Below are 25,396 nucleotides of genomic sequence, written 5' to 3'. Positions count from 1 at the left end.
TTGCTAGGGCTGCGGGGAAGCCATCTGAGGAGGCCACCGAATCGGCCTCCGTTGCCCCCCTCGACACATCCCCGGACCCCCGGAACATGATGGATTTTATACGTGAGGGTTTCACTGCTCTCCACTCCAAACTTGACGACATGAACGGTACCATATCCTCTATTAAGGCCCACATAGAGAGGACGGAAAGCCGTGTATTGGAGGTCGAGACGTGGGTTGGCTCCGCTGAGGATGCGCTGGGGGCTCTTCGCACTGAGGTCGTCGCTCTCTCCAACCGAGTCACTGAGGTGGAAAAGAAAAATGAAGATTTGGAATCTCGCTCGAGGCGCAATAACCTTCGCATCATCGGGGTCCCCGAGGATGAAATTCATGAGCCGATGGAGGACTTTGTTCAACGCACACTTCTGTCGCTCCTTGACGAGCCCGAGCTCTCTCCACATTTCGCAATTGAGCGGGCTCATCGCGCCCTGGTGGCGAAACCTAGGCCTGGTGCCCCCCCTCGACCCATCATAGCCCGCGTATTAAACTACCGCGACCGTGACGCCCTCCTCAGGGCTGCGCGACTCAAGGGTGAGCTACTTCTGGGCGGTGCTAGGATCCATATTTACCCCGACTTCTCGACCGCGGTCCAGCGGGAACGCAAGACCTTCCAGGCAGTGAAACGCAGGCTACGAGACCACTCCATCAAATATGCTATGCTTTATCCCGCCAAGCTTCGCATAGAGCACGCCAATCAGGTGTTGTTCTTCACGATTCCAGAGGAGGCCTCCAAATTCATTGATGAACACTTTCCTGGCTGATCCCTTTCCCCTGATCTCGACACAGCGGTGATCCTTGGTCCCCGACGGGAGGCGCATGGGTCCTCTCGCCCTCCCGGAACCGGGTCCATGTCAATCCTTTATCCCGCAACCTGCTTGCTCAGTTCAAACCTCAGTGCTCGCCCGTAGTTCCCTTGGCAAGTACTTTGTCTAATCTGCATTTCTCTTCCATTACGGGCCTCCCATGTACTATTTGCTCTGCTGCAACCCGGAGCGTTACGGCCAGTCGGGCCTTCAGACCCCCAGGCGATGATGCCTCTGCTTTGGTTTTGTTCACTAGGGGATGGGCTGATCATCCCTCTGATTGGGAGGGGGGTGTGGGTGGGGGTGGGCTATGTTGGGGTTGTTTGGGTTTTTGTTATCGAAAAAGTGGCGATGGCAGCGAAGGCGAACTGCGCTGAGGCATTTTGGATCTGTTCCCGTGGAACTGTTAATTTGACCTCTCGGTCACTGACATTCTGCTTTATTCTTAATACCGCCATACTGTGATTGAGAGTGCCCTGACCTTTATGAGCTGGAATGTGCGTGGTCTGGGGAACTATAGGAAGATGAGACAGCTCCAGCTGCAGGCCGAGCCCACCGATCCAAGATTCTCTTCCTTCAGGAGACTCATGCTCGTTCTGTACACTGCATGCGCTTTGCCAAGTCCTGGGGTCCTCTCAGGTTTTTCACTGATTATTCTTCCCAGAGCCGAGGAGTCATGACCCTCATTCATAGGAGCCTTCAATTTTCCCTCATCTCCTCGACAATTGACCCCCAGGGTAGATATGTACTTCTTCACGCCATGCTGCACCATAAGGAAGTGATTCTCCTGAACATCTATGGCCCTAACCTTGATGACCCGGAATTTTATGTGCAGGTCACCTCTCTTCTCGATGGCTTCCCCCTTGTTCCAATCCTCTGGGGAGGGGACTTTAACGCGATCTTCGATGTGGCTCTGGATAGATCGGGTTCCAGGCCCCGTCACCTCTCCAGGACGGCTTATGCGGCACTGTCCTCCCTTCCCCGCTTGGCCATGGTGGACGCGTGGAGGTTCTTTTACCCGGACTCCCGCATCTACTCTTTTTACTCCTCGGTTCACGACTCCTATTCTCGTATTGATAGGTGGGTGATTTCTAACATACTAGTCAAGAGTGTAACACAACTAATGATCCTTCCGAGAACCCTCTCTGACCACTCTCCCGTCACCATTACAGTAGACTGGGGCCCCGATCCCGCCCGCACCCGATACTGGAAATTGAAACCTCTTTCCCTACTGGACCCAGAGTTTTGCTCCGAACTCGAGCTGTCGATTGAAGAGTTCTTCGAGACCAATACGGGCTCGGTAACGTCCCACGCCACCTTATGGGAGTCATTCAAGGCTTACACTAGAGGGATTGCGCTGTCTAAGGAGAACTGGGTCCTTAAGTCGATCCGCAGGGACCTTGCCACCAGCGAATCTAGACTTTCATCTCTGGAAGCTACATGCTCACTACATTCTACTTCTGGTAACCTTGCTAACATTGGGGAGGAACTGGACAATTTCCGTTCCCTTGCGGACCGCGAGCAGAGGTTCCTCGATAACCCTGGCGTGGCAAGGAGGTATAGAGAGGGGGAGCGCCCCGGCCGCTTTCTAGCTAGGTTGATCCGGCATGAGACGGGGCCCCCGCACATTCTCGGGGTTGAGAGATCTGATGGCTCTATGGCGGTCTCTTCACAAGAGATCAATAGGGAATTCTTCACCTTCTACGAATCTCTGTATTCCAACGCTGATGAGGTCTCGTTGGCGGAGATTGACTCCTTTCTCGATGCCCTCCCTCTATCTACTCTGTCCCCAGAGGCCGCGGGTTCCCTTGACTCCCCACTCACACGGGAGGAGCTCTCGACCGCAATTGACTCCCTATCCTCGGGCCGTGCACCTGGCTCGGACCGTATCCCAGTCGAGTTCTATAAACGCTTCATGTCACAACTGCTTCCTCACTTGCTGGCTCTCTGGGAGGAGTCCGTTGGGGCTGGGGTGCTCCCTCCTCTCCGTGAAGCCACGATCGCAGTGCTACTTAAGTCCGGTAAACCCCCTTCACAGTGCGGCTCGTATCGCCCGTTGTCTCTCATAAACTGCGATGTCAAAATATTTGCCAAGGCTCTGGCTCTCCGGCTGGCTCCCCTTCTACCATCTATTATCCATCCAGACCAGGCCGGCTTTATCCCGGGTCGCTCCACTTCTATGAACTTGAGGCGGCTATTCAACATTATCGATAGAATCAGTCCCGACACACACGCTGTGGCTGTTGCACTTGACATGCAAAAGGCATTTGACTCGGTCTCATGGAGGTATCTATGGCGAGTCCTCGAGTGCTGTAAATTCGGCCCCTCTTTTATCTCCTGGGTCAGACTGCTTTACTCTGAACCGGTTGCCAGGGTCAGCACTGGTGACCGCTATTCTCCCCTTTTCAAGATCGCCAGGGGAACGAGACAGGGATGCCCCTTCTCTCCCCTGGTCTTTGCGATAGCAATCGAGCCTTTCGCCGACATGCTCCGCCAACCCCATGCTCACAGAGGTCTCCGCTCCGCGGGACATACGGATATAGTGTCCCTCTATGCGGATGACGCGTTGCTGTTTGTGCGCTCTCCTTCGGCCAACTTACCCCCTATACTGGCAGACATTAGCCGTTTTGGCAAGATCTCTGGCCTTAAAGTGAACTGTTCGAAATCCACCCTCTTTCCACTCACGGAATGTACCTCTCACCTTCCCGACACCTTCGGTTTCACATGGGCCCAAGACATATTTATTTACCTTGGGACGGTGGTGACTCGCCAACATGAGCGGACATTCCATGAAAACTACCAGAAGTATCTCACACACTTGACGGCCAAGATTCAGGTTTGGGACAAGCTCCCAATATCTCTGGCTGGCAGAATTGGCCTGCTGAAGATGGTGGTATTGCCCCAGCTGCTCTATAGGTTCGCTAATGTTCCCTTATGGCCGGGGGGGGCCTTTTTCCGCGACCTGGACCGCACCGTGAACTCTTTTCTCTGGCACTCGGGCGCGGTCCGCCTTAAAATCGGGACCCTCTCCACCCCCATGTCTTTCGGGGGCTTCGGTGCCCCTAACTTTCTTAAATACTGGTTGGCGTCACAAATCCAATATACCTCCTATTGGTTTGATACCACGGATCCTGCCCCACACGTCCGACTTGAAAAGCTTGCAGTAGTTGACCGAGACATCCGCTCCCTGGTGCTACAACCCGCCCCCTTGGCTCGGAACTCGCGGAACCCGGTCGCCTGCACAGCCGTTGCACTAGCAAAAACGTGGAATCTGTTGGGGACTGCCTATGCCTTCCATGGCAATCTCCCACTTTGGAATTTTCTCCCCGGGGTCCCGCGGGTCCCATTGGTAACGGTGCGCCGATGGGCGGACTCGGGCTTCGAGCTGCTACGCGACGTGTTTGACCAGGGTATATTTGTCGAGTGGCCTGACCTCCCCTTATCCCTGAGAAGAGACCGGAGCGTATGGCTTCAATACGCATCCCTTCGAAAGACCCTTAAACGACATTACCAAACATTCCCTGCATTACCGCCTGACGACCCCGCAATTGAAGAGCTCACTTCCCCCACCCCTAGGAGAGGCAAGATCTCTAGGCTATACACCATGCTGCAGTCCAGATCGATCCCAGACTTTGCCAAACTGAAACTTGCCTGGGAGGCAGACCTCGGTGTGGAGATGTCCGATGATCGTTGGACCCACCTATGCGACCGCACGCAGCGGGTCTCTCTCAATTCTCGGTTCAAACTTATCCAATTCAAAGTTCTTCACAGATTCCACCATACCCCGATCAGACTACATCGTATGTCTGCCGACTATCCTGCCAACTGCCCCAGATGCGGTCGGGATGAAGCCGACTATATCCACATGATTTGGTCCTGCCCCCGCCTCGCTCGGTTCTGGGAGGCTGTCTGCTCGACGGTGTCCGCTGTGATAGACCACCCCATTGCTCTCTCCCCGCTGGTATGTCTCTTTCACGATCTCCCAGGCCTCCCCCGAGACTCCAAGAAATTAGCTGGTCTTTGCCTAGTCCTCGCGGTGCGCTCTATCCTGCTCTGTTGGCTTTGCCCCTTCCCTCCCACACATGCCCAATGGTTGAGAGCGGTCACGTGGGCCTCTGATACGGAAGAAACCTGGTCCCACCTACAACCCACACATTCCAGACCTAGAAATATTTGGCTCAGGTTCCGCTCCTATATCTCTGACCTAGTCGAGACTCAGGCCTCCCCCTCCTTCCCGGCTTCCCCCAGCCAGCTTGGGTCCTTAGCCCAGTCATAGTTCCCTGATGCCCCTCTTCATGATCTTACTGCATTTTGCTCTTCAATTGTCCAATATGTGTAGTAACTTCTGTATACCTACGTTATGTACACTGTTCTTTTACAATGTTTCTGCCTGGCGCTGTTCGCCTGTGTTTTGCTGCCACGCTTATAATAAAAAGAAGTTTAAAAAAAAAAAAAAAAGTATTAGTGCAGGGCTGGGACCAGGGTTGGGGCTTGGATTAGTTTAGGGGTTGAGGCTAGGGTTAGGGTTAGGGTTTAGGGCTGGGGTTAAAATAGGGTTAGGGTTGGGGCTGGGGGACCAGGGTTGGGGCTTGGATTAGTTTAGGGGTTGGGGCTTGGATTAGTTTAGGGGTTGAGGCTAGGGTTAGGGTTAGGGTTTAGGGCTGGGGTTAAAATAGGGTTAGGGATGGGGCCGGGCCAGGGTTGGAGCTTGGGGGGGGGGGGGGGGGAATGGTACTCTCCCCCCACCAACAAACACAGAAACCTTTAAACATTACAAGGGGATGGCCAGTGCTGAAATTACAGCACTGGACAGCTCCATGTAACGTTTCAAAGTTACAAAAAAAAAGCATTGAAATGCTACTTTTAACATGTGAAAGTGCATTTCAATTGAAACCAGACCATGACTATTGTTGACGGATTGGTTTCAAAAGAAATGCATTTTGCATGTTAAATATAGCTTGTCACCGTTTTTTTTTTCTCGAAACTTTTGTTATTCAAGACTTTTTTTTTTTGCAATAATCACTATAATGTCAGGACATTCTTTCCCTGTATTGATGGCAGGAAAGCCTTCAGCGCTAGTCTGATCGCTCTCAGCACTAATAGGTTGATGTGTAGTCTCGACTCCAATGGAGACCAACGACTGCTGATGGTAAAGTCTTTGGCATGTGCTCCCACCCAGTGAGTGAGGCATCCGTGACTTCGGCCAAAACTGTTCTTTCAAAATGTTCTCCCGACAGGCCCACCACTGAAGGTCTCGGGCCACTCTGTCCGGGATTGGTAGGAGATCTGACATCATCCCTGAAAATTGTGACCACTGGGTCCTTAGCGCCCACTGGAAAGATCTCATCCTCAGGCGAGACTCTGGCACTAGGAAGATGCAGGAAGCCATGAGGCCAAGCAACCTCAAGTCATCGGCTGGTAGACATTGAGCATTTTGAAACCTGGTAACCATCTGTAGAATATCTTGAGCCCTCACCTCTGGTGGCGAGGCTTTTCCCAGGGATGTGTCCAGGACTGCTCCAATTAACTGGAGTCTGTTATGGTATCATCTGTAGCTTCTTTAAGAAGAGGGAGAAGCCCAGCTTGTGGAGGAAGTGGCAAACATAATCTAGATGGATCTGAGCTTGTTCCAGGGATACTGCTCTGATCAACCAGTCATCCAGGTAGAGGTAGACGTGAATCCCTTCCCTCCTTAGACTTGCAGCCACAACCGCCATTAGCTTGGTGAAGACCCTCGGGGCAGAGGTCAGCCCAAATGGCAGAACTCGAAATTGATAATGAGAGTTGCCAATTGCAAGCCTCAGGTATTTCCTGTGTTTTCGGGATGGATTGGCACATGGAAATAAGCATCCTGAAGGTCTAGAGATACCAACCAGTCCTGAAGGATCTGAGAAAGGGTTACCATCTTGAACTTGTCTTTGAGGAATTTGTTCAATTCTCGCAAGTCCAAGATGGGTCTCAATCCTCCGTCCTTCTTTGGTACTAAAAAGTAGGGGGAATACCAACCCTTGTTCCTCTCCGCTACAGGTACCAGTTCTACGCCACCTTTCTCAAGCAGGTCTAAAATCTCCTGCATAAGGAGCGGGTCTGGACATTTCAAAGAGTTGTTCCCTGGTGGATGGCTGAGCAGTTTGTAGGAAAGGCAGGCAGTAACTTTGGCCAACTGCCAAAGCATCTGATGTAATAGCCCGCCATTCAGCCAGATTTTGAGTTAACCTGCCAACTACTGGTGTCTTGTGAGGGGAGACCTCAGAGGGGTTTAGAAGCGGCTGACGCAGATGCTGAGGGTAAAGTAGCACCTGCTGGTGCAGATTTGGTACCTTTGACCCATCCACCATGGGTAAATCGTCTTTGGCCCCTTTGAGCTGGCTGCCTCTGCCTTTTCCGAATGCAGAGTAAAAACAAAAAAGGACTTACCCCTCCAGGGTGAACCTGTGGGGCGATTTGGAGTTTGCCGGATTGCAGCCCCAAGTGATTTCGCTGCTGCTTTGTATGCAGGCAAATTCTCCAGGCGGTCAGCCTTTTTTCCAAATAGAGAAGTGCCGTCAAAGGGCGTATTTAGGAGTCTGGCTTGTACATCAGGAGCAAAACTAGACTTCCGCAAACCACGCAAATCTGCGGATTGTGGTACTCGCCGCCATGGCTCTGCTGATGCTGTCAGCAGAGTCAATGCTGTTTGGAGGGACTCACATTGCATCCTTCCCATCCTTGATGATGTTCAAGAATGCTTCTCGTTCCTCCCCTTCTGGAAGACAGTCAGCCGCAGATGAAGCACACTCCCAAAGGGTGTGGCTGAATCTTGCTAGCGTGCAACTAGCGTTGATAGATTTAAGCGCCATACTACATGCCGAAAAGACTTTTGACATGGCGTCAAATCTTTTGTCATCCCCATCTTGTGGTATAGTGGGGTATGCAGACTTACTGCTTGATGACGTCGCTGCCTGCACAACTAGACTCTCTGGAGTTGGCTGCTTGCTTCGATATTCAGGGTCTAAATCTGACATTTATTTAGCAGAGAGTTTTTTATTTACTGTAGGGATAACTTCAGGAGTCTCCCAATTTGCCGATATTTTCCTTTTTTTTATTGTATTTGGTAAATTTACAAACCTTTACAATTTATAAAACAAATCAATACTAAACAAGAAAAGATTTTTTTGCATACATATTTACATTCATGAAAAACAAATAAAGGAACATCATTCTAAAAAACATTTCATTTTGATAGAAAAGCAATTCAACAATTCATATAAAAAAATTCATATACATTTTTTTCACATTTTCTTTTTATCTACATAAGCCATAGACAAGACAGACCCCATCATGCACTTAATCTTAGTTTTCTAGAATGTATTTGGATTATGAGCATCAAAATTCATATCTCTCAACTTCCTATCGATTTCACCCAATAGAGTAGTCAGATTCAACGTAATTTTATTGCTGTTACCTGACATACACCTGGACCATAGGGTCAATCTTGCTAAGAGTGAAGAAGGATCGAAATATGATCCAAGCGTATGGAGTCTCAATGTCTCAAAATGATCAAAGAAAACAACCAGATGTTGTATAGATTCAATTATAGAAGCATTCTGACAGAATCTACATACACCCGGTTCGAATGATTCTTTACGCCTTCCCCATTGTGCTAATCTTTCATTGGTAGGAAACTGATTCAGTCTAAAACGAAGATATAGGTTTCTTCCAGAGCTTGATGGAAACTGTATAAGATAGCTTGGACAAGTACCCCATTTTCTTCGAATCCTAGCATATTCCTGAAAAGTGCTATATCTGCTTATTCTATCCGATTGACAGCACCAATAATATAGTTGCATTTTCCTTTTGCAACTAGGTAAACCCAGAATTATATGATCCTCTGGGATCGGTATGTCATACATAATAACCTTCATTTTTTCCACAAATGCCAATATGGATACAGGTTGTTTAAGCAGTATCAGTTTGTTTAAATTTTCATAAAGACTATTAGCAGGTGGCCTTAGGCATTTGGCATAGTTAGTAAGCATCCGCCAGTGCCATTTCGTGGATAATGGAAGGAGGCCAATTTCATGTCTTATGATGTCATTTGGTAATGAGGTAGCCAAACCCAATACTTGCTTCCAAATGCCACCTTGGAGAGAATCGAGAGCATCTTCAACATTATATAAACATATATCCAAAAAATACAAGATACATGGTTCCACTTTGAGTAGATAAAATTGCAAAGCAGGCAACATAGAAAACTCACAGTATTTTCTCATGATGATTTTCATCTGGGAGATTAAAGGCCTAACTCTTTCATTCAGTTTCATTTTCCACCATTGGATAGAGTACATATCAGACAAAATGTAACCAAGATATTTAACTGATTTGACTAATTCAATTTGAACACCATCCATGAACCAATTGAATCTAAATGCTTTTCTTCCATCTGTAAACACAAGTATGTTGGATTTAGACTGATTTACTTTTAAATTATTCTCAGATGCATAGTTTGAAAAAGCCGTCAGTTTGTTTTGGAGACCAAAGGGAGTTTTATCGAATATTAACAGGTCGTCAGCAAAGCCTATATAATTGAGCTTCAGCGCCCCCAGGTTAACAGGGAAATTAGTAACATCCCTCCAACAGTCCTCGATATCGCAGATGTATAGATTGAATAATACAGCTGCAAGGATACATCCTTGTTTAAGACCGATGTTAGTAGATATTGCATCCGTAGTAGCCCCTGCTCAATTTAGTCTGACCTTGTAATAGGTCGCAGTATGCAAGAGGGCAATTAGAGATACCAGATACAAGGGAAAACCCTTGTTAAGCATTTTCTTCCACAATAGTTCCCTCACCACAGTATCAAATGCAGAACTAAGGTCAAGGGAAGCCATATAAACTGCACCTGAATGATTATGTTTGGCATTCCATTGAATGTGAGAGATAACTGTGGCATTTAGAGAGCATCCCATAGAGCGACGAAACCCAGTTTGATATTTTGATAGAGTAGCATTGACACTCATATACTCCAATAGTTCCTCTAAAATTAGATGACAAAATACTTTAGAGGAAACATCCGTAAGAGCTATTGGTCTAAAATTATTAGGGTCATTTAATGGGCCCTGTTTGTAGATTGGAATTATTGTAGCGGCACACCATGACCGAGGTAAAGTTTGGGTGGAAAATACCATATCAATTATTTGTTTCATGATATGGGCCCAGAACTTTATGTCAGATTTTAGCAGACACGCTGGAAAACCGTCCGGACCAGCCTCTCCCGATGGATTTAATTTCATAATTGCCCTTTCAACATCATTGAGTGACCAGGGGGAAGTGGGCAACCATACAGTTCTGAGAGTGAATGTATTATATTTTTTATTGGCAGTATCGATAGATTAAATTTTGCCTTAAAGTGATCCACCCAAACAGACCCCGGGATAGCATTCTCCTTAGGGGCAGTCATTTCATGATTAATAGATCTTAAAACAGCCCAAATGTTACGAGTGTCACATTTAAGCAAATGATACATCATGTTCTGGTTGTCTGTTACGTACTGAATTAATTTGAGACTCTTCAATTAATTTTTGTACATCTGCAAGATTCTGGCCTTAGCAGCCCAATAAGAGTCCCTATCAATAACCATTTTAGCAAGATGTCTAAGCTTAGCATTTTTTAATTTCTTTATGTTATATATCTCAAGATTGAATTTATGTTTGTGTATATGATTGCTACTAACAGGGACCCTCATCTTGGACAGAGCCAGTACATGCAGATTAATTTGTTTAGTAAGAAGTGCATCCATAGCGGGTGCATCCATATTACCACAGGACAGATTGACCATAATTATAGGGTCATTTTTCATCCGCCAAGTAAGCTGTAAGCACGTCATTTGCGTCCATCTAACTGACATACCAGGTCTGTCCGTATCCACCAAAGTAAGGGCGGGACAGACAGTAAAGCCCCAATCCCCAAATTCAAGTTTAGTGGAGATTGCACAATGGTCACTGAAACCCAAATTCTCAATTGTAATAGGATCACACCTTTTATACAGTGCCATAGACAGAAAAAAATGATCAATGTGGGAGAATAGTCCTCCTCGGGACCATGTATACGGGGATAGAAGGTCATTAACTTCGAGCACCTGCATATCCCAGTTCAAAAAGAATTTAACCCATTTTTGCCCGTTCCTAACTGTGGGTGCAGAAGATGACAGTTTTTTTCCACCTGTTAGTCCTTTATATAAAAAAGAAGAGTTAAAGTCCCCGCCCGTTAAGACACCGATGTTCGCATGTCTACCGAACGCATCTTCTAGGATTGTATCAATTTTACCCTCCAATTCATTGAAGGTAGTAATAACCCTATTCCAATACAGGCATAGAATCAGAATTGGGTTCACATGGTCCAAGGAAGAAGTTAACTCAACAGCAATTACAACATCGTCATTATATACCATTTTAGAAGTAATCTTACAAGAATTATTAATTAGGATGGCCAGACCTCCCGAAGGCCTTCCCAAATCCCCTCTTTTGGCACACTGAGTATGGCATATGAAACCTTCAACGTTAACGTGCGACATATGCATTGTCTCTTGTAACAAAATGACATCCCAATGACAGGAAACCTTCTCTGTGTCCCACCATCTAAGAAAATTTGCCAAGCCACAACTGTTCCAAGAGCGGCACACTATATTGAACCCTCTACAATGTCGATTAGGGGGGGGGGGATAGTTATTTTAGAAACTGCATTCGATAAAGTACTGTTCAGACCATTCAACCCATTCAGGGCAGCTGTCAGAGCCATTAGTTGCTTAATCATATCATCTTTGGAGAGCATTGAAGAACCAGTAACCCCATTTGCCTGATCAACGGCAACCTTCGTTTTTGGCATTTCAAGAAAAGTTTTAGCTTCCAAATCAGTTTGGAACAGACAGGGTTGCAAACCAACATACATAAAATGTTCCCTCTGCTCCCATACCAGTTTCAGAATCAGCAATGAGTGGAATCCACAGATCATTCTATTATTGTGGCAAGAGGCAATTCTCACCCAGTCAATATCATACGAACAAAGTGTTCTCAACGATGGTATTGAATGAAATGCTTTTAGCAATGAGGAACGGTTTAGATTGATTTTACCAGTAATTGTCGGATCATTTTCCCATCCCAGAACAAGTGGCGTTTCAGAACTAATTATAGCTTCCCTATTTTCTCTTAAATTTATATCAACATTTTGAATATCGGGAATCCTCCTTTCTGAGGGTACCGGATCGGTTGATTTATGTGGCACATCCTCTACCACTACGGATGGAGTGCCAATTTTTTTAGTTTCGATAATGCTTGGGGTCACATTATTATTCCAGCAGGGCAGAATTACATTTGAACGCTGTTCCGCATAATGGACATCTTTACCCAGGACTCCCATCATCCACGGTTCATCCGACTAATGATGTGCTTATTGGGTAGATTCTCAAGAGATGTCATCTTTTTTTTGTTCACAGAAGTAGTTTTGTGAGTTACAGGATAGAATTGAGAGAGTGAGGATTGCAAAGTGGCAGTCAACATGTCTGAATCCTGCAGGAGTTTTTTTTTGTTGAAGTTTTTGTCATTGGTACATGTATCCGGTATCTTTGCCTTTTTAGAGGTTAGACTGGAGTTGTTTTGGTTCTTTGCTACCACAGCCGTACCATCAGAATTATGGTTCAAATGGACTCTCGATTCCTCATTTAATTGAGAAAGATCAATGTTCCCCTCCTCATTATGGATTCCAATTGCATCCGTGGAGGTTTGGACTGAGTTAGGTTTTCCTTCACTGTTTGTTTTTGTTTTTTTGTGGCATTGGCTTTAGTTCTTCGTTTTTGGGCTCTCATGGCTAATCTTTTTTCTCTTCTTGTAAGTACAACTAAAGGTTTCTCTTGGTCATCGACCACACTTACATCCAGTGCAGGTAGACCCTCTCCATGGACACAATCCTCAGTAAGATCAATTATGTCCGTCAGGGGAGAGGGACTATCAGGACTCTCAACAATAGGTGGTACTTGAGCAGGACAAACATTAGTACCCATAGGTTTAATGGACCCAAACAGATGTTTTAACTCATTCAGATCACATTCTATTTGTTGAATTGAGATAGCCATATTTGAGACTCCTATCTCATTCTGGGATAGGAAGTCTGTCTGGCATTGTATAGATAGCATTGTTTTTGCAGTGGTCACCTCGGCAAAGGTTCTCTTGTCACCGACTGATAAATCAGGTTCATAATCAAATTGAGTTGCTTTGTCCGCCGAGATGGTTCCCGAGCAAGATTTCCCTATCAGGTTGGCCACTGCATCACATGTGAATAATAATCCCTCAATTCGGTTGGTTTTATTCACAAGTTCTTCGATCGTACTTCTCAGCAAGCCTACCTCAGAATGTAAACGTTCGTGGCCTTTATCGAGGAGGTCCAGGATTCTTGCTATTACGGGAAAGTCTGTGGTTAGTGATCGTTCTTCCAATATATCTAATCGCACCACAGGGGATGAAAAATCCTTATCTTTGTCATTTAATGTCGTTTGGAACTCCTGTAAGTCATGGTTCATACGAGCATCAATGACCGATTTAGGACTAGTCTTTTGTGAAGAACTCATTTCAAATTTTTCGGAAATGAAGTCTACCGCCAGGTCGGGTTCCCATTGTATCATTGTTTTAACCACCTCCTGTGCTTTCAAATGAGGAGGTCTTGTTATAGCTTTTTTAGATGGTAGATTGCTAAGCATAAAAACATCTTCGCGGCCCATCATTCGAGAATTCACTGGGGTAGAAGGGCCATGCGTTAGTCGCACCCTTCTCCCTAGTTCGGCCTCAATTGTTGGGCCCAACATAGAACAATCCATAATATTGTCATTAGGTCGTTTCATTGCTACATTAGCTGTTTCATTATTCACTTTCATTATTATCTTACTTTCAGCCTCTTGATCGTCAAACGACTCCTCAGAAAGTAAGATGTTATTAAGGTCTTTCACGGCATATTTAAGTGTGGTGTTATATTTAACAGGGCTAGTAGAAGAGTTGTGTACCTGTGCCGTTGCCAGGTTTTTAGGTATTATTCCCATATCTTCCAAGATTCTCTCTTTGTGTACATCTAATAAGTCTGGGTGATTTTTATCAACTTCATCAACCACCCCATTATGTAGCTCTGGAGGCAGCATATCGTTAACCATAGTAGAGGACATGCACGCACCATTCACATGACTTATCTCCATGATGCCTTGTGGGTCCTGAAGTTTCTTCAAACTCCTTAGCCCCGTTGCCATAGTGGAGAGTGGTAAACAGTGCACTGTTTAAATTTTCAATTATTGGAAATTATCAATGCCGGGTATCCGTACCAGCATTCACACCCTCTACCGTCAATTGTAAAACTAATTTGTCAATTGTGCTAACACATCCTAAACACCAGTTGATGCCAATAGAGAAGAACGCATACACATTCAGTAGATAGAACGAGTCATGTATATTAATACCTCCCTGGATTTCAAGTAAGGAGTAAAAACTCCCCTCATCACCGCTCCACCGAACAGCCAAACTGCCTCAGCACTTCCCACGCACTTCCGGATGGCGCGCGAGATGCGCGGGCACCGGAGAAGATGTCGGGAGGGCGCGAGCTGCAGATGGGCGGGTCGGTGGGCGGAGCTAGGGGGAAAGAAACATTGGCGCGTAGTTCAAAAAAGCAAAGGAATAGACAGAAGTTGGGAGCACAAGTCCAGCACAAGTCCAGCAGATCTTACTAAAGATCTATACAATATTTACTTAGGTGTTTCCACACACCTCACTCTTCCACATGCCGACGGCTTCACTCGCGGCACGAAACGAGGAATGAAAAACAATCAGGGGTAGCTGTGTCCACGCAGCGGCGCAGCAGTCCCAGCCAAACAGCCTTAGCACTTCCCACGCACTTCCGGATGCGCGCCTGTGCAGCATGAAAAGGAACGATGGGATCCTCTTCGGGTCCTTTATCTAATATATCAGTAAGATCATCTTGCTGGACAGAGGGTGCAGGTGTAGTCCACCCCATGAATTGCATTATTCTAGCCATAAGGTATTTCTGCATGTTCTACAGGTTATGTCTAGCAAATTCTGCCTCTGGAGAGTTATCTATACCACTGGCCTCCTGTAAAGACTCTTGTAGATCTTTCAATCGGTTTTCTTCAGAAATTAATTCCTCTGTAATGGGTACGTTATTTGTAGTCCAAAAGGTCTCTCATTGTCAGGCCTCGAACTCGAGAGGACCGGAATCCTACCCGGGGTCGTTGAAATGGTCGACGCCACTCTCGACATCATGGTCGGGGCTCTCTACACCTCTGGTGCCCGTGGCGTAGTAGAGGTTTTAGGCTTATCTTTCATCGGAGTCGTCGATGACAGATTTGTGCATCAAAGGTACCTTCGACAATGGCGTCGATGACGCAGTTTTATCCGATGACGTTTTACCTTTACGCGAGGGTTCATGACGCTCAAGCATTTTTGCTCACCGGGTTCAACGACTCGCAGCGTTTTTGTTTTTCGGTTCTTTCACCCAGGGTATCACCTCTAGGCATCTCCGAGGGGGTCGAGGCCGCTTTCTCGAAGACCCTAAGCATTTTTCTACAAAATTCTTCCCACTTAGCCGGAGAGCTGTGTTTTGTGGGGCAGGTGACCCTTTCCGGGGAACTTGAGGAAGAGGAAGCGGGAGATCTATGGCGCCTCTTCTTAGAGGGTCTCGATCTCGAAGAGTGATGGGAACCGCTTCAAGATCTCGATCGGGAATGTTTCTTTTGATGGCGAGGAGACGAAGGTCTGGACTCAGCCGAGGATACTTTTGAAGGGGTACAAGTTTTAACAGCCATACCTCTTTCTATCTTCCCCTTACGCTCCTTCAAGGCTTTTGCCGTCATGCACATGCAGTCCTCACACTCTGAACACTGATGCTCTGATCCCAGACTCCACAAATGGATCCTGTGAGGATCTGTTAGAGACATCATCTTTCCACAATCTCGAATTTGTTTTAAACCGGATCGTGGAGTCGATGGTTCGGATGAAGATGCCATTGTTATAAACTTAGATTTTCAATGAATTATGATTTTTCTTTTTGAAGAATGGAACCAAGCGTTGCGTCTCCGAGGCTCACGAAGCGCGGAAAAATGGAACTGAGCAACAGACGTTGCGCGAGACTATTTATACCCATGGTGACGTTGGTGCCGATACGGAGGCCTTCGAGGGACACTGACTCGAGGGACGTCGACACGCAGCACCCTCTGTGAAAAAATGTTACGGGGCCAGCAAGCTGGAAGTGGATTTATCGAAGATAAGGAATACGTTGGAGGACACAATCCCTTCGAAAGACAGTTTATAAACTAAAGTGAAACACTTTTCTTTTACCAAGGATTCCCAGCCTGACGGGGAATATTCATGAGCATGTGAATCCATGCCAGACCATGCTGGAGACGGAGCGTCAACTGGGACATGCTCTTGTCCTGAATGTGAAAGGTACTGTACTTTGATAAAACCTTAGTCAATTCCAATAACTTGACTTGCAGTACCAAGCATCTGACGACTGAAGTATGAACTCTCAAATCTCAGCCCACAGAGCAGGCCCGAACAGGATGACTGTTTGATCATTCTCTTCAAGAAGATCTGTAACCTCATACCTTGCAAATCTATTTAGAAATAGCCCCTGGCCACAAACCTGTTGCCTCACTTTCTCAAAAGTCTGGGGGCTATTCCAGAAGTACAAGCTTATTCTACAATATTAAACATCTGTTTCCATGCAGAACAGATTTGGGTAATATCCACAATGCACTCTCCTACGAGCACATGCCTCCCATCTCATTGCTGGTTTCTTGCGTCACCAGTAGGTCAATTCCGATCCCAGGTCTGAAAAGGCTGGAGTGACCTACATTCAAACCTGAGACGGAAAAGTCTGCAGACCTGGAGGGGTCACAGGAAGCTGGGCAATTAACCCCATGCTACTGCTGGTCTAATGTAGCAGACGCCCTCCCTGCCAATCCCCCAATCACTGCACAGTGCTTCATGCTCACCGTTAGGACCAGTAAAAGCAACATCACCAGTGGGTATCCCAGGTTTCTCTGCCATGGTGAAGCTCTCTTCCTCATCTCTACAGGAAACAGGAACAGTGCAGACAAGTGAGAACTGGAAACTCAGGACAATAAGTGTAATACGTAATAACAATTAATAGGAGTTTACATTCACAAGGATATGTCCAAGCACACAGAGAAGACACAGTGACCCAATCAGTGCTCCTCAAAATCATGCAAACTACACTTTACTATCCTCGCCTAAAATCACCACACAATTGGCATAAACAATTTAAAATCCTTAGTTGACCCCACTCACCATCCTGAGTAATCTACACCCCCCCCAACCAGAGTCCCCATCCCCTGAGCAGCCCAGGTCTAGCATGACCTCTTTTAAACCTAGGCGTCCTTGCTGCCTCCCCTCTGTGACCTGAGCAACTTGCTCCTTCCACCATTGTGCTGTCGCAGATTTCTTGCTCACCTTTTATTAGTCTCTGCACTATATACCAACTCTTTCAAAACCAGGAACAGTCCTTCCTCCCCTTCCGCCCCACCACTCTATGCTCCAGTTTATGAGCAGTAAATAATGTTACTCCAGCAGTAATATGGAAAAGTATAACCAAGTTTGCACAGTGGGCAAAGAAAGAACTATTTACTTGTGCACAGTCTCTGCCCTGAATCCTAAAAATGCACCCATTTATGCAGTCTCAATGTCATCCTGTACCATCCCCTTTGCAGTCCCAGGCCACTCTTCACAGTTTGCTTCCCCCCACCCTATTAATCTTCCGCCCACCCCGATACGACACCCGAGTAAAGTGGAGTAAACTCTGCTCTGCCATACCTGTTTGGTCCTAGCTCCATCTTGATTAACCATACCTGGCAAGTCCCTGATCGCTCTACAAATGTTTAACCACCCCAGCCAACCCGCTCCTGTGCACTTGTTGCCCTACCACCCCATATGCAGTCCCTGATCACTACCCACCGTTGGGGAGAATTCTCATTTATGTGCTAATTCCCTTCAACCTTAGAGACCCCCAGCTCTTTTGCTGGACTTCTAGGACTTTTTTAATTTTAACCATGGAGTGAGCGAGACCTTTTTCTCACTCTGTGTTTTGACCCGATTTGGATCAGGTTTCTCCACGGATTTTGAACTGACAAACTCCATAGGCATCTACCTTTTGTATGGTGACAGCACATTCAGTGCAGTGTCAAGAGCGAAATCCTTGTAGATTTCTCATAAGGTTTAAATACCTCTTCTCGATTGTGGACTACCGTTCTCGATATAGTAAAGTGAAATTGACTTTACCTACCTTTTCTCTTTGTAGGTCCAGCAGACTCTTATGTGGAGTGCTGTTGAGGGGTTACCTAGTAGCCCCCTTATCCTACATTCTCATGTAACATTTTTATGTTACCCCTCACTACTTTAAATGGTTGGCGGCAGTGGTTTCCTTTTCCTACCATTGTGCTTTTCTACTGCAGGCTGAACCCTCAAGGGTGACAATTTTGTCAAAAAGGCACCAGTCTTTTTTCGCCATTTTCTGATTGTGAGGTCTTTCTTGGGCTTTACTCTGTGCCTTGAGCCAGGTTTTAGCCCTTTGTTCTTTTGCCTTGGCAGGCTTCAGCCCTGAAACCTGCCTCTGGCTTCAGTGTGTCTGGAAAGGCAGGATGTGAGGGAGGTTCCCGAAACACCCCAGTCCTTTTGTCTCTAGGAATGCCTGAACGCAACCAGTCCTGACTGGCTGGCTCGCCTTTCAGGACAGTCACCCTGCTGTGTGATTGACAGCCTAGACTCTGCATGAATGGGAGAAACCTGCTTAAAATGCAAGGGTTTTGGAACTAGAGTCACAGTCTACCACTGTGAGAAACACCTGATGAAGAAACTGTTAAAGCTTGCTGCATTCTCCTGGACCTTTGAATTGCCCAGTGAAGTCCTGCTGCTGTGCTGAAACTCCTTTTTCAATTCGACAGAAAAGCTACGGAAGGGGCGACTTCTTCCCTTGGGTTAGAGGGACCAACTAACCCAGAGACTAACTCCACTGGACCTTCTTGGCTGCTGCAAGAACCGAGTGCCAGCGGTCGAGAAATCCGTAGTCTAGTGCAACATCTGAAATCCGGCCAGAAGCTCCAGGAGGCCAAGGACCTTCCAGAAGCAGGAAGGCCAGAGCTAGAGTCCCCTCACCAGAATGCAGGACCCAAGAAGTGAAGGAAGCCCAACATGTATCCGAGATCTGCGACAGTGCGGTTTACTGAGTGCTGAAACTGCGACGTGCCGCTAAACCAAAGAGCCTGTAGCTGCCGACGACCTCCAAATTGCTGCCAAAGGAGCCCTATAGACGTCCTCCCTCTTGTACCCATGGCAGGCTCAGGAACCCAGGGTCTGCATCGCTGCAACAAGACAGAATCCAGCTGGACCACTCTTCTTCAAACCAGAGGTACTGTTTAGACTTGGGGCACTACCTCAGTGTCTTTGAGCTGTGCTCATCTCAATTGAGACTTGCAGTGGCTTACCCTTAGAGTAGATTCCAACTCTGTTTTTCACAGGCTTAACAGCGTGTAACCCTACGCGTGATTTTTCTACAAACTCTAACTTTGTGCAAGACTTTTTATCCAAGAAGGGCCTCAGCTCAATAGACTGTATCCCATTTGACTTTGGCTGCCCTGGCTCCCTGTAGACTCTTCTAGCTCATTGACTTTGATATTGCTGTCCCTCATAGGTGGTAACTTTTTTTATTGCTGGGAAAGGCTGGTCTAGATTTCATTGGAAGAATTAAGTGTCCTCACATTTACTGAGAACCACTTTAACATTTGTCCTTTCTTAAACCTTTCCCTTCTGCAACCTCAGAATCTGCAAAGTATAACTAGTGTGATATATAAATGCCATTACTGTCCTTGTGAATGAAGTCACTTTAGGGTGTAGGACTTGTGTAAGAAGCATATCCAAAGAGTATACACTAACAGACTGATTCTGAAAAGTAATTTTAAAGTGTAGTTAGTGTTGCAAAAATTGCCTTTTTAAAGAACAGTCATTTAAAAAATGATTTAAATAAAATAACTATTTTATAACTGAAACCTTGAGTGTAAGTGTTACTTGCATTAATGAATTTCATTGCTACAGCTCTCATTTACCCCCCCTTGAGATAGTCCTGGCTCCACAGTCACACTGCCACCTTGTGTAATACAGACCTATACCAAAAGGTGGGTTACCAGATCAGTGTCGTGTAGTCTCACACAGTGTTACTACACCAATTCTTACCCACCACCCACACTCTACTTACCTACCCATGTTAACCCCCATCCTCACCCACTTCATAGCCTCAGCCCCATCCTGGCCAACCAACTCCTTCTAAGCTTCTGGTCCATGCTGCGGCCCAGCCACCCAAAAGCAGTCATGTCCACTGCCCTACTCCTTTTGGTTTTGACGCCCCTGTTAAGTCTTTGCCGCCTCCTCACACTCTGGTCACCCACCATAGTATCCCAAAAAGCTCCTACACCACCACAGACCCCTCCTTACCCAGTGTCATTCTCCGAGTCTTGATGACTAGGTATTTCTTCTTGAGCACCTCCACATTGAAGTTCAGCCAACAGGATGCTTTGGAAACGAGAAACATGACTTTGCTATTAAAATCTCCATATTATTTATTAGAAACAAGAATCTACACATATTGCCTGGTTTGCAATTGATCACCCCTTACATATGGGTGCTCGGCTCAATCGCCCACATGCCCCTCTCCACGCTTTCTCATCATAGCTGGCACACAACCACAATATCACAAACCTGTAATCTTGCGAGAAATCGCAGCCTCCTCAAACCCAGTGCAGCTCAACTTCTCATCCAAATCCTCCAGCAACTGTGGGGACAATGAAAGTTTGTGAGGGAGAGAGGAGATGGGGCGGGAGAGTGAACAAACGGAGGACAGAGAAAGCTTTGAGCAAAGAGGTGAGGTGGAGGAGTGCTGACAAGAAAAGAGATGGAGGGAGGGAATAGAAATAGGTGGAGGGATAAAACAAGGAAGAGCCAGAATGAGGTTTAAGAGCAAGGAGAAATACAGATGGCGAGGTGGAAGGAGCTTGGAGAAGAGTGTTGGAGAAAAACCGGAGGGAAGCGAAGGGAAGTAGGGAGAGGTTTGAGACCATACCAAGCCCCCATCCACGAAATATTGGTAGAGCAAGGAAGTCACAAAGCAGACAAAGGGAGCCCATAGTCCAGACAGAGAGAAAAGGGGCACCAAATGATGTGCAGGAACATCTGGAGAACATGTACTCAAAGAAGGAGTTCTTACCCGAGGCTTGACCAGCAACTTCCCAGTGACGCTGAACATGCGTGAGAGGCCAAAAGGTGTGCACACTGCAAACAGAAACACAATGCCAATCTCAGTAGTGCTGCCAGATATGGTCAATAAACAAAAGGGTCAAGCAACAGTGCCACAAGTTGGGACTAGAGGAAACAAACCAAAAGGTAGCAAGTGCACCTGAACTGCAGTTAATCAATGCTACCAAGCAGGTGTGAATCAACTCACAATACATATGTGATGCATAAAGGTTACTCGCAATGAAAGAACAGCATTGTCAGTCTTTCAGTCTGTTCAGAGCATATGCCCAAGCTCCAGACCTAGGGACTTTTTGGCTCTACCCAGCCAACTAGTGAGACTCCTTTTAGCTTGCTTACTAAACCTTGATATATGGAACGTTTTATGGCCATGGCAAAGATGAGGTGGTGGCAGCAGGGGCAGTATACAGGACAGAACATAGGAAGTAACATGTCACAGCTCCTACACTCCTATGAACAGGAGGCTAAGATACATATGAAATCTATTTAAAAATATTATTTATATCAGCATGTTCAAATGTGTGTCAAGCCCTGTCGCCAACACAAATAGTCTTCTGAAGGCCTGCGTGTAAATCTTTTCACAGCCCTCTGTTGAGGGGTGCGTCAATATCTATCCTAAGGGTAACACAGAGATACCACACAAGATACTCCAAACTATCAGCAGACTTAGAAGAGCAGCAGTGGCTTCACTCAGGGATGTGTAGGTACAGTGAATCCTAATAGAGGACCCAAAAAAGAGACACTAAGCAGGTATAATGGAAAATATACACCATCACACATTAGGCAGTACAAATAAAACTTGCGGTTCGGTAGAGCACACCACAAACAGATACAGTAGAAGATCAGTTAACAAGACTTGGTATGGACACTTCCCACGGCTAAAGCTATCCAAGTCCTATTCCTGGTGGGAAACCTTATTCCTTATAATGCAAGGTGTGGGAGAAAACTGGTTAATACACAGACAGGCAAATGCATCCACATATCCTGGAATCGCCAATATATGGGTTCAACAGTTGTTCCCCACTACCTCTAAAACATATCATTTAAAAAGGAACGTTAATCACTTATAATGCAGTATAAGGAGGGAATGAAAGGGTCAAAACAAATTACAAACCAGGCATAGTTGGCCACCTAAAAATACATACAGTAAAATTAAGTATTATGTAATGGCCTGAGTAGGTCCCATTTCACCCCTAGAGATGCTCAGAAACTCAGTAATAAAAAACACAATATACAAAATAAATAAAATGGTGTCCTGTATCATGGGGACAACATGAAATGCAGTTATTTACTATATTAAAATTGCCCAATAAGTCAATGGTACCCTCCAAAGTCACAGTTCTTGGCAGAGAAGCCAAGGGTGTGGGCTGCTGCAAAACAAATACCAAAGTCCAGGTAAGTACCCATTTTCAATTAGTTTGTAGGAGTTAAAAGGTTTTGCCTATAGAAAATAGCAGGACAAATCTCATAATCAACCCACGGTTATTGGATTAAAGCTAAACTGGAAGAGAAATTCATCATCGAAAGTGTGGTTGAAAACCGGGGATTGAATAAAGTGATTGAACTAAACCGGGGTGCCTCATTGTCATTGTGAGGTGAGCCCTATGTTCCATTGCACATTCACAGCCTCATGTGTAGCAGTGCTCGCGTCCACAAATCTCTCCTCCAATGTAAAGCGGCTTTAGCACACAGAAGTTATAGTAAGCAATCTTGCCTAGCACACACAAGTTATGTAAGCAATCTTGCCAGAGGTAGCTTACCTTGCATGATTTACTGTAACATAGGGCTACCCGATTGTATTGTGCAGATTGTGAGAACGCAGCCTTTGTCTTAGCCTCGTATGATGAGGCACTGGGCCTCATTACGAGTTTGGCAGTAACCTGCCAGTGCTACCAGGGGGAGGAGGGTTGCCGCCGAGCTCTTAACACCGTTCCAGAGCCTGACATCCTGGTGCCACTGGGACATTGCAAGTCCCAGCGGCCCGCAAAGTCAGGCGGCGGGAATTGAAGTACTGGCAACACTGCTAACCGTGGAAACCTGGTGTTTCCGTGAAAACTATGCCTGTGCCATGCAGGCATCTTATTAGTCCGGCAGGCCGGAAAGGGTGCCGTTACGCTGCTACCAGCATCCTTATTTTCAGACCGCCAGGCTTATGAGGCCCACTGTCCTACTTGACACGTAGTTTCTGTAAGAGAACTTGTCATGTCTATGCCTCCCTCTCAATTGAAAGGCAAGGCATGTGTGCTCCGTATAATAAGAAGAGCCCACGTCTAGAGGAGTATGAGGCGATGAATTTTGTACTACCGTTGATTTGTTGCTGTCCTATGACTTTGCTAATGCAAATAAAATTGTTCACCAATCCATCAGAATAGTCTGGGTATTTTTCCCCCGACATAAGGTACACTTTAGTTGAGGGGCATATACTGCAAAGGGATTCCAGCAACCTTTGAATAAAGTGGGGCCAAGGACAACGGAGCCAGCGTCCAGCGAATAATGGTCATCATATGCTGGAACCCGCCTTAACAGTAGTCATCCAGAAATTCAGCTACGAATTTCTGAGGAATAGACCGGATGTACCACAGATAAGTGCATTCAGCAAGGGTCTGGCTTAGGCCTTCCAATTACAAACCAGACAGACAGACAAAGGCTTTGGCGGCCAGCCAATCAGGCTGCCACCAAGAACTGCCAAACTCTCAGGTCAATGCACAGTGTATTGGGCTTATATGAGACAGAAATCCAGGCTAACAAGTTTGAATTACTCTAGAGGGTGCAGGGCTGGGCTCGGAGTGAGGAGTTGCTGGAGGTTCATTTTCCCGCTGTTGGTTCCAGTGAGAGAGGCATAGGAGCTGCGGGTGCTGGAGTCTTCTGGCCAGTTACAGGAGCAGAGTGCAACCCTTGGCGATGGAGGAATGCAGAAAACACCACAGACATCCTGGCACCCACGATGTGTATTGAAACTAGAGAGCTCCAGCCCACATCCTGGGCGCGCACACACACAAGGCATGCAGAAGCCAGCGAAAGCTTTGATTTACACGGGGGTCTGCATGACCAAATAAGGAATTTCCCGGGTCTGCTCAACCTGGGGAAGGCAAAGGGACGAAATGGCCAAAGGACAGAACAAAGGACCTCGTGGCATGGTCATTTTAGGCACCGGACACTGTCCTAGGCCAAATGTGGTAAAAGCGGTTTGGACCATAGAAAATAGTCAAAAATACTTTAAAAGTAACTGCTGCCACCAGCTCTGTACATTCACGAAAAATCCTTGGAGGGTGTCCAGGGCCTTAAAAATTAAAAGAACCCAGCGCACTGTATTGTAAGGTACAATATGCACTGATAAAATGTTACAAACAAATGGCAATGAAGTGAAAGACTAAGGGAAAACAACAAAATCCAAAACTCCTGTCCAGCTACAAGACTTGCGAGGCGATCGTGGACCCGTCAAAGGCTTGGCGACCAACTTGTGCTGCTGCCCTGGTAGTGCCCTGTCCTGTGGAAGATCTACAGCAGTACTGTGAAGGAGCTGCAACCATTTGAATGGAGGGAACATCCATTCTCAACGTCAGCTAGGAGTCCTACGAAGAAGAGCCTTCGGGAATGTGCCCCAGGAACGCCTTGTGGCTGACCAGCTCCGAGTTTGAGCTACCGGGTTGCAGATATTGTTCTGAGTTGAGGCCTGGAAATTGTGGGGTTATCTTCAGCCTGTGCAACAAGACTTACCTCTTCAAAATTTCGTGGTCCTAGTATAATGGGGACCCGAGATAGGAGGGAAAGTTTGACTGCAAGTGAAACCCTTTGCGTTGCTGTGCTTCGGTGGCTGTCATCCGAAACTGCTTGCCCGAGTCCATTCCTGTCCTGAGAGGGGCCCTGCACCGAGTTCTACTGCATTTCTTCACTGGAAGACCTTGCACCAGCAAAAGTCCATGACTGGAGAACTGCTCAAACCTGCAACCCCTGGGAATCGAGGGCTGCGAAGAATCGGAGTACGGGGGTGAGATGTAGCAATACTTACCTGACCCCTAAGCTCCCTTTTAAAAGTTTGGTAACTTTGAGAAACTTTGGTCTTACTTTGGCTTTGCCATTGCTAGTTCACAAAAGCACTCAAAGCTGGGAACACGTTTGTTAGCTAGTTTAACTTGTCCCCTGACCTACTACGGGCCCCACTATGGCTGCCCACCAATAAAGAAAAAAGCATCCTATGCTACCTGCTGG

At 46.5% G+C, this 25,396-nt stretch overlaps 1 protein-coding gene across 1 annotated transcript in view; it reads right to left on the bottom strand.

Moving 5' to 3' along the window:
• The window catches only part of LMBR1L (limb development membrane protein 1 like), a 271,100-nt gene that overhangs the window by 118,762 nt on the left and 126,942 nt on the right, over nucleotides 1-25,396 (bottom strand). The window contains exons 8-11 of the mRNA XM_069653833.1: nucleotides 21,141-21,205; nucleotides 20,636-20,708; nucleotides 20,372-20,449; nucleotides 16,864-16,940 (exon numbers count right to left, since the gene is read on the bottom strand). Of these exons, the coding sequence (XP_069509934.1) occupies nucleotides 16,864-16,940; nucleotides 20,372-20,449; nucleotides 20,636-20,708; nucleotides 21,141-21,205 (293 nt within the window). The remainder of the gene's footprint in view (nucleotides 1-16,863; nucleotides 16,941-20,371; nucleotides 20,450-20,635; nucleotides 20,709-21,140; nucleotides 21,206-25,396) is intronic.

The sequence above is a fragment of the Ambystoma mexicanum genome, chromosome 3q, assembly GCF_040938575.1.
Source record: "Ambystoma mexicanum isolate Mex_15411 chromosome 3q, UKY_AmexF1_1, whole genome shotgun sequence".
Taxonomy (NCBI): Eukaryota; Metazoa; Chordata; class Amphibia; order Caudata; family Ambystomatidae; genus Ambystoma; species Ambystoma mexicanum.
Note: the sequence above shows the minus strand (reverse complement) of the source record. Positions and strands in the feature narration are given on the sequence as shown.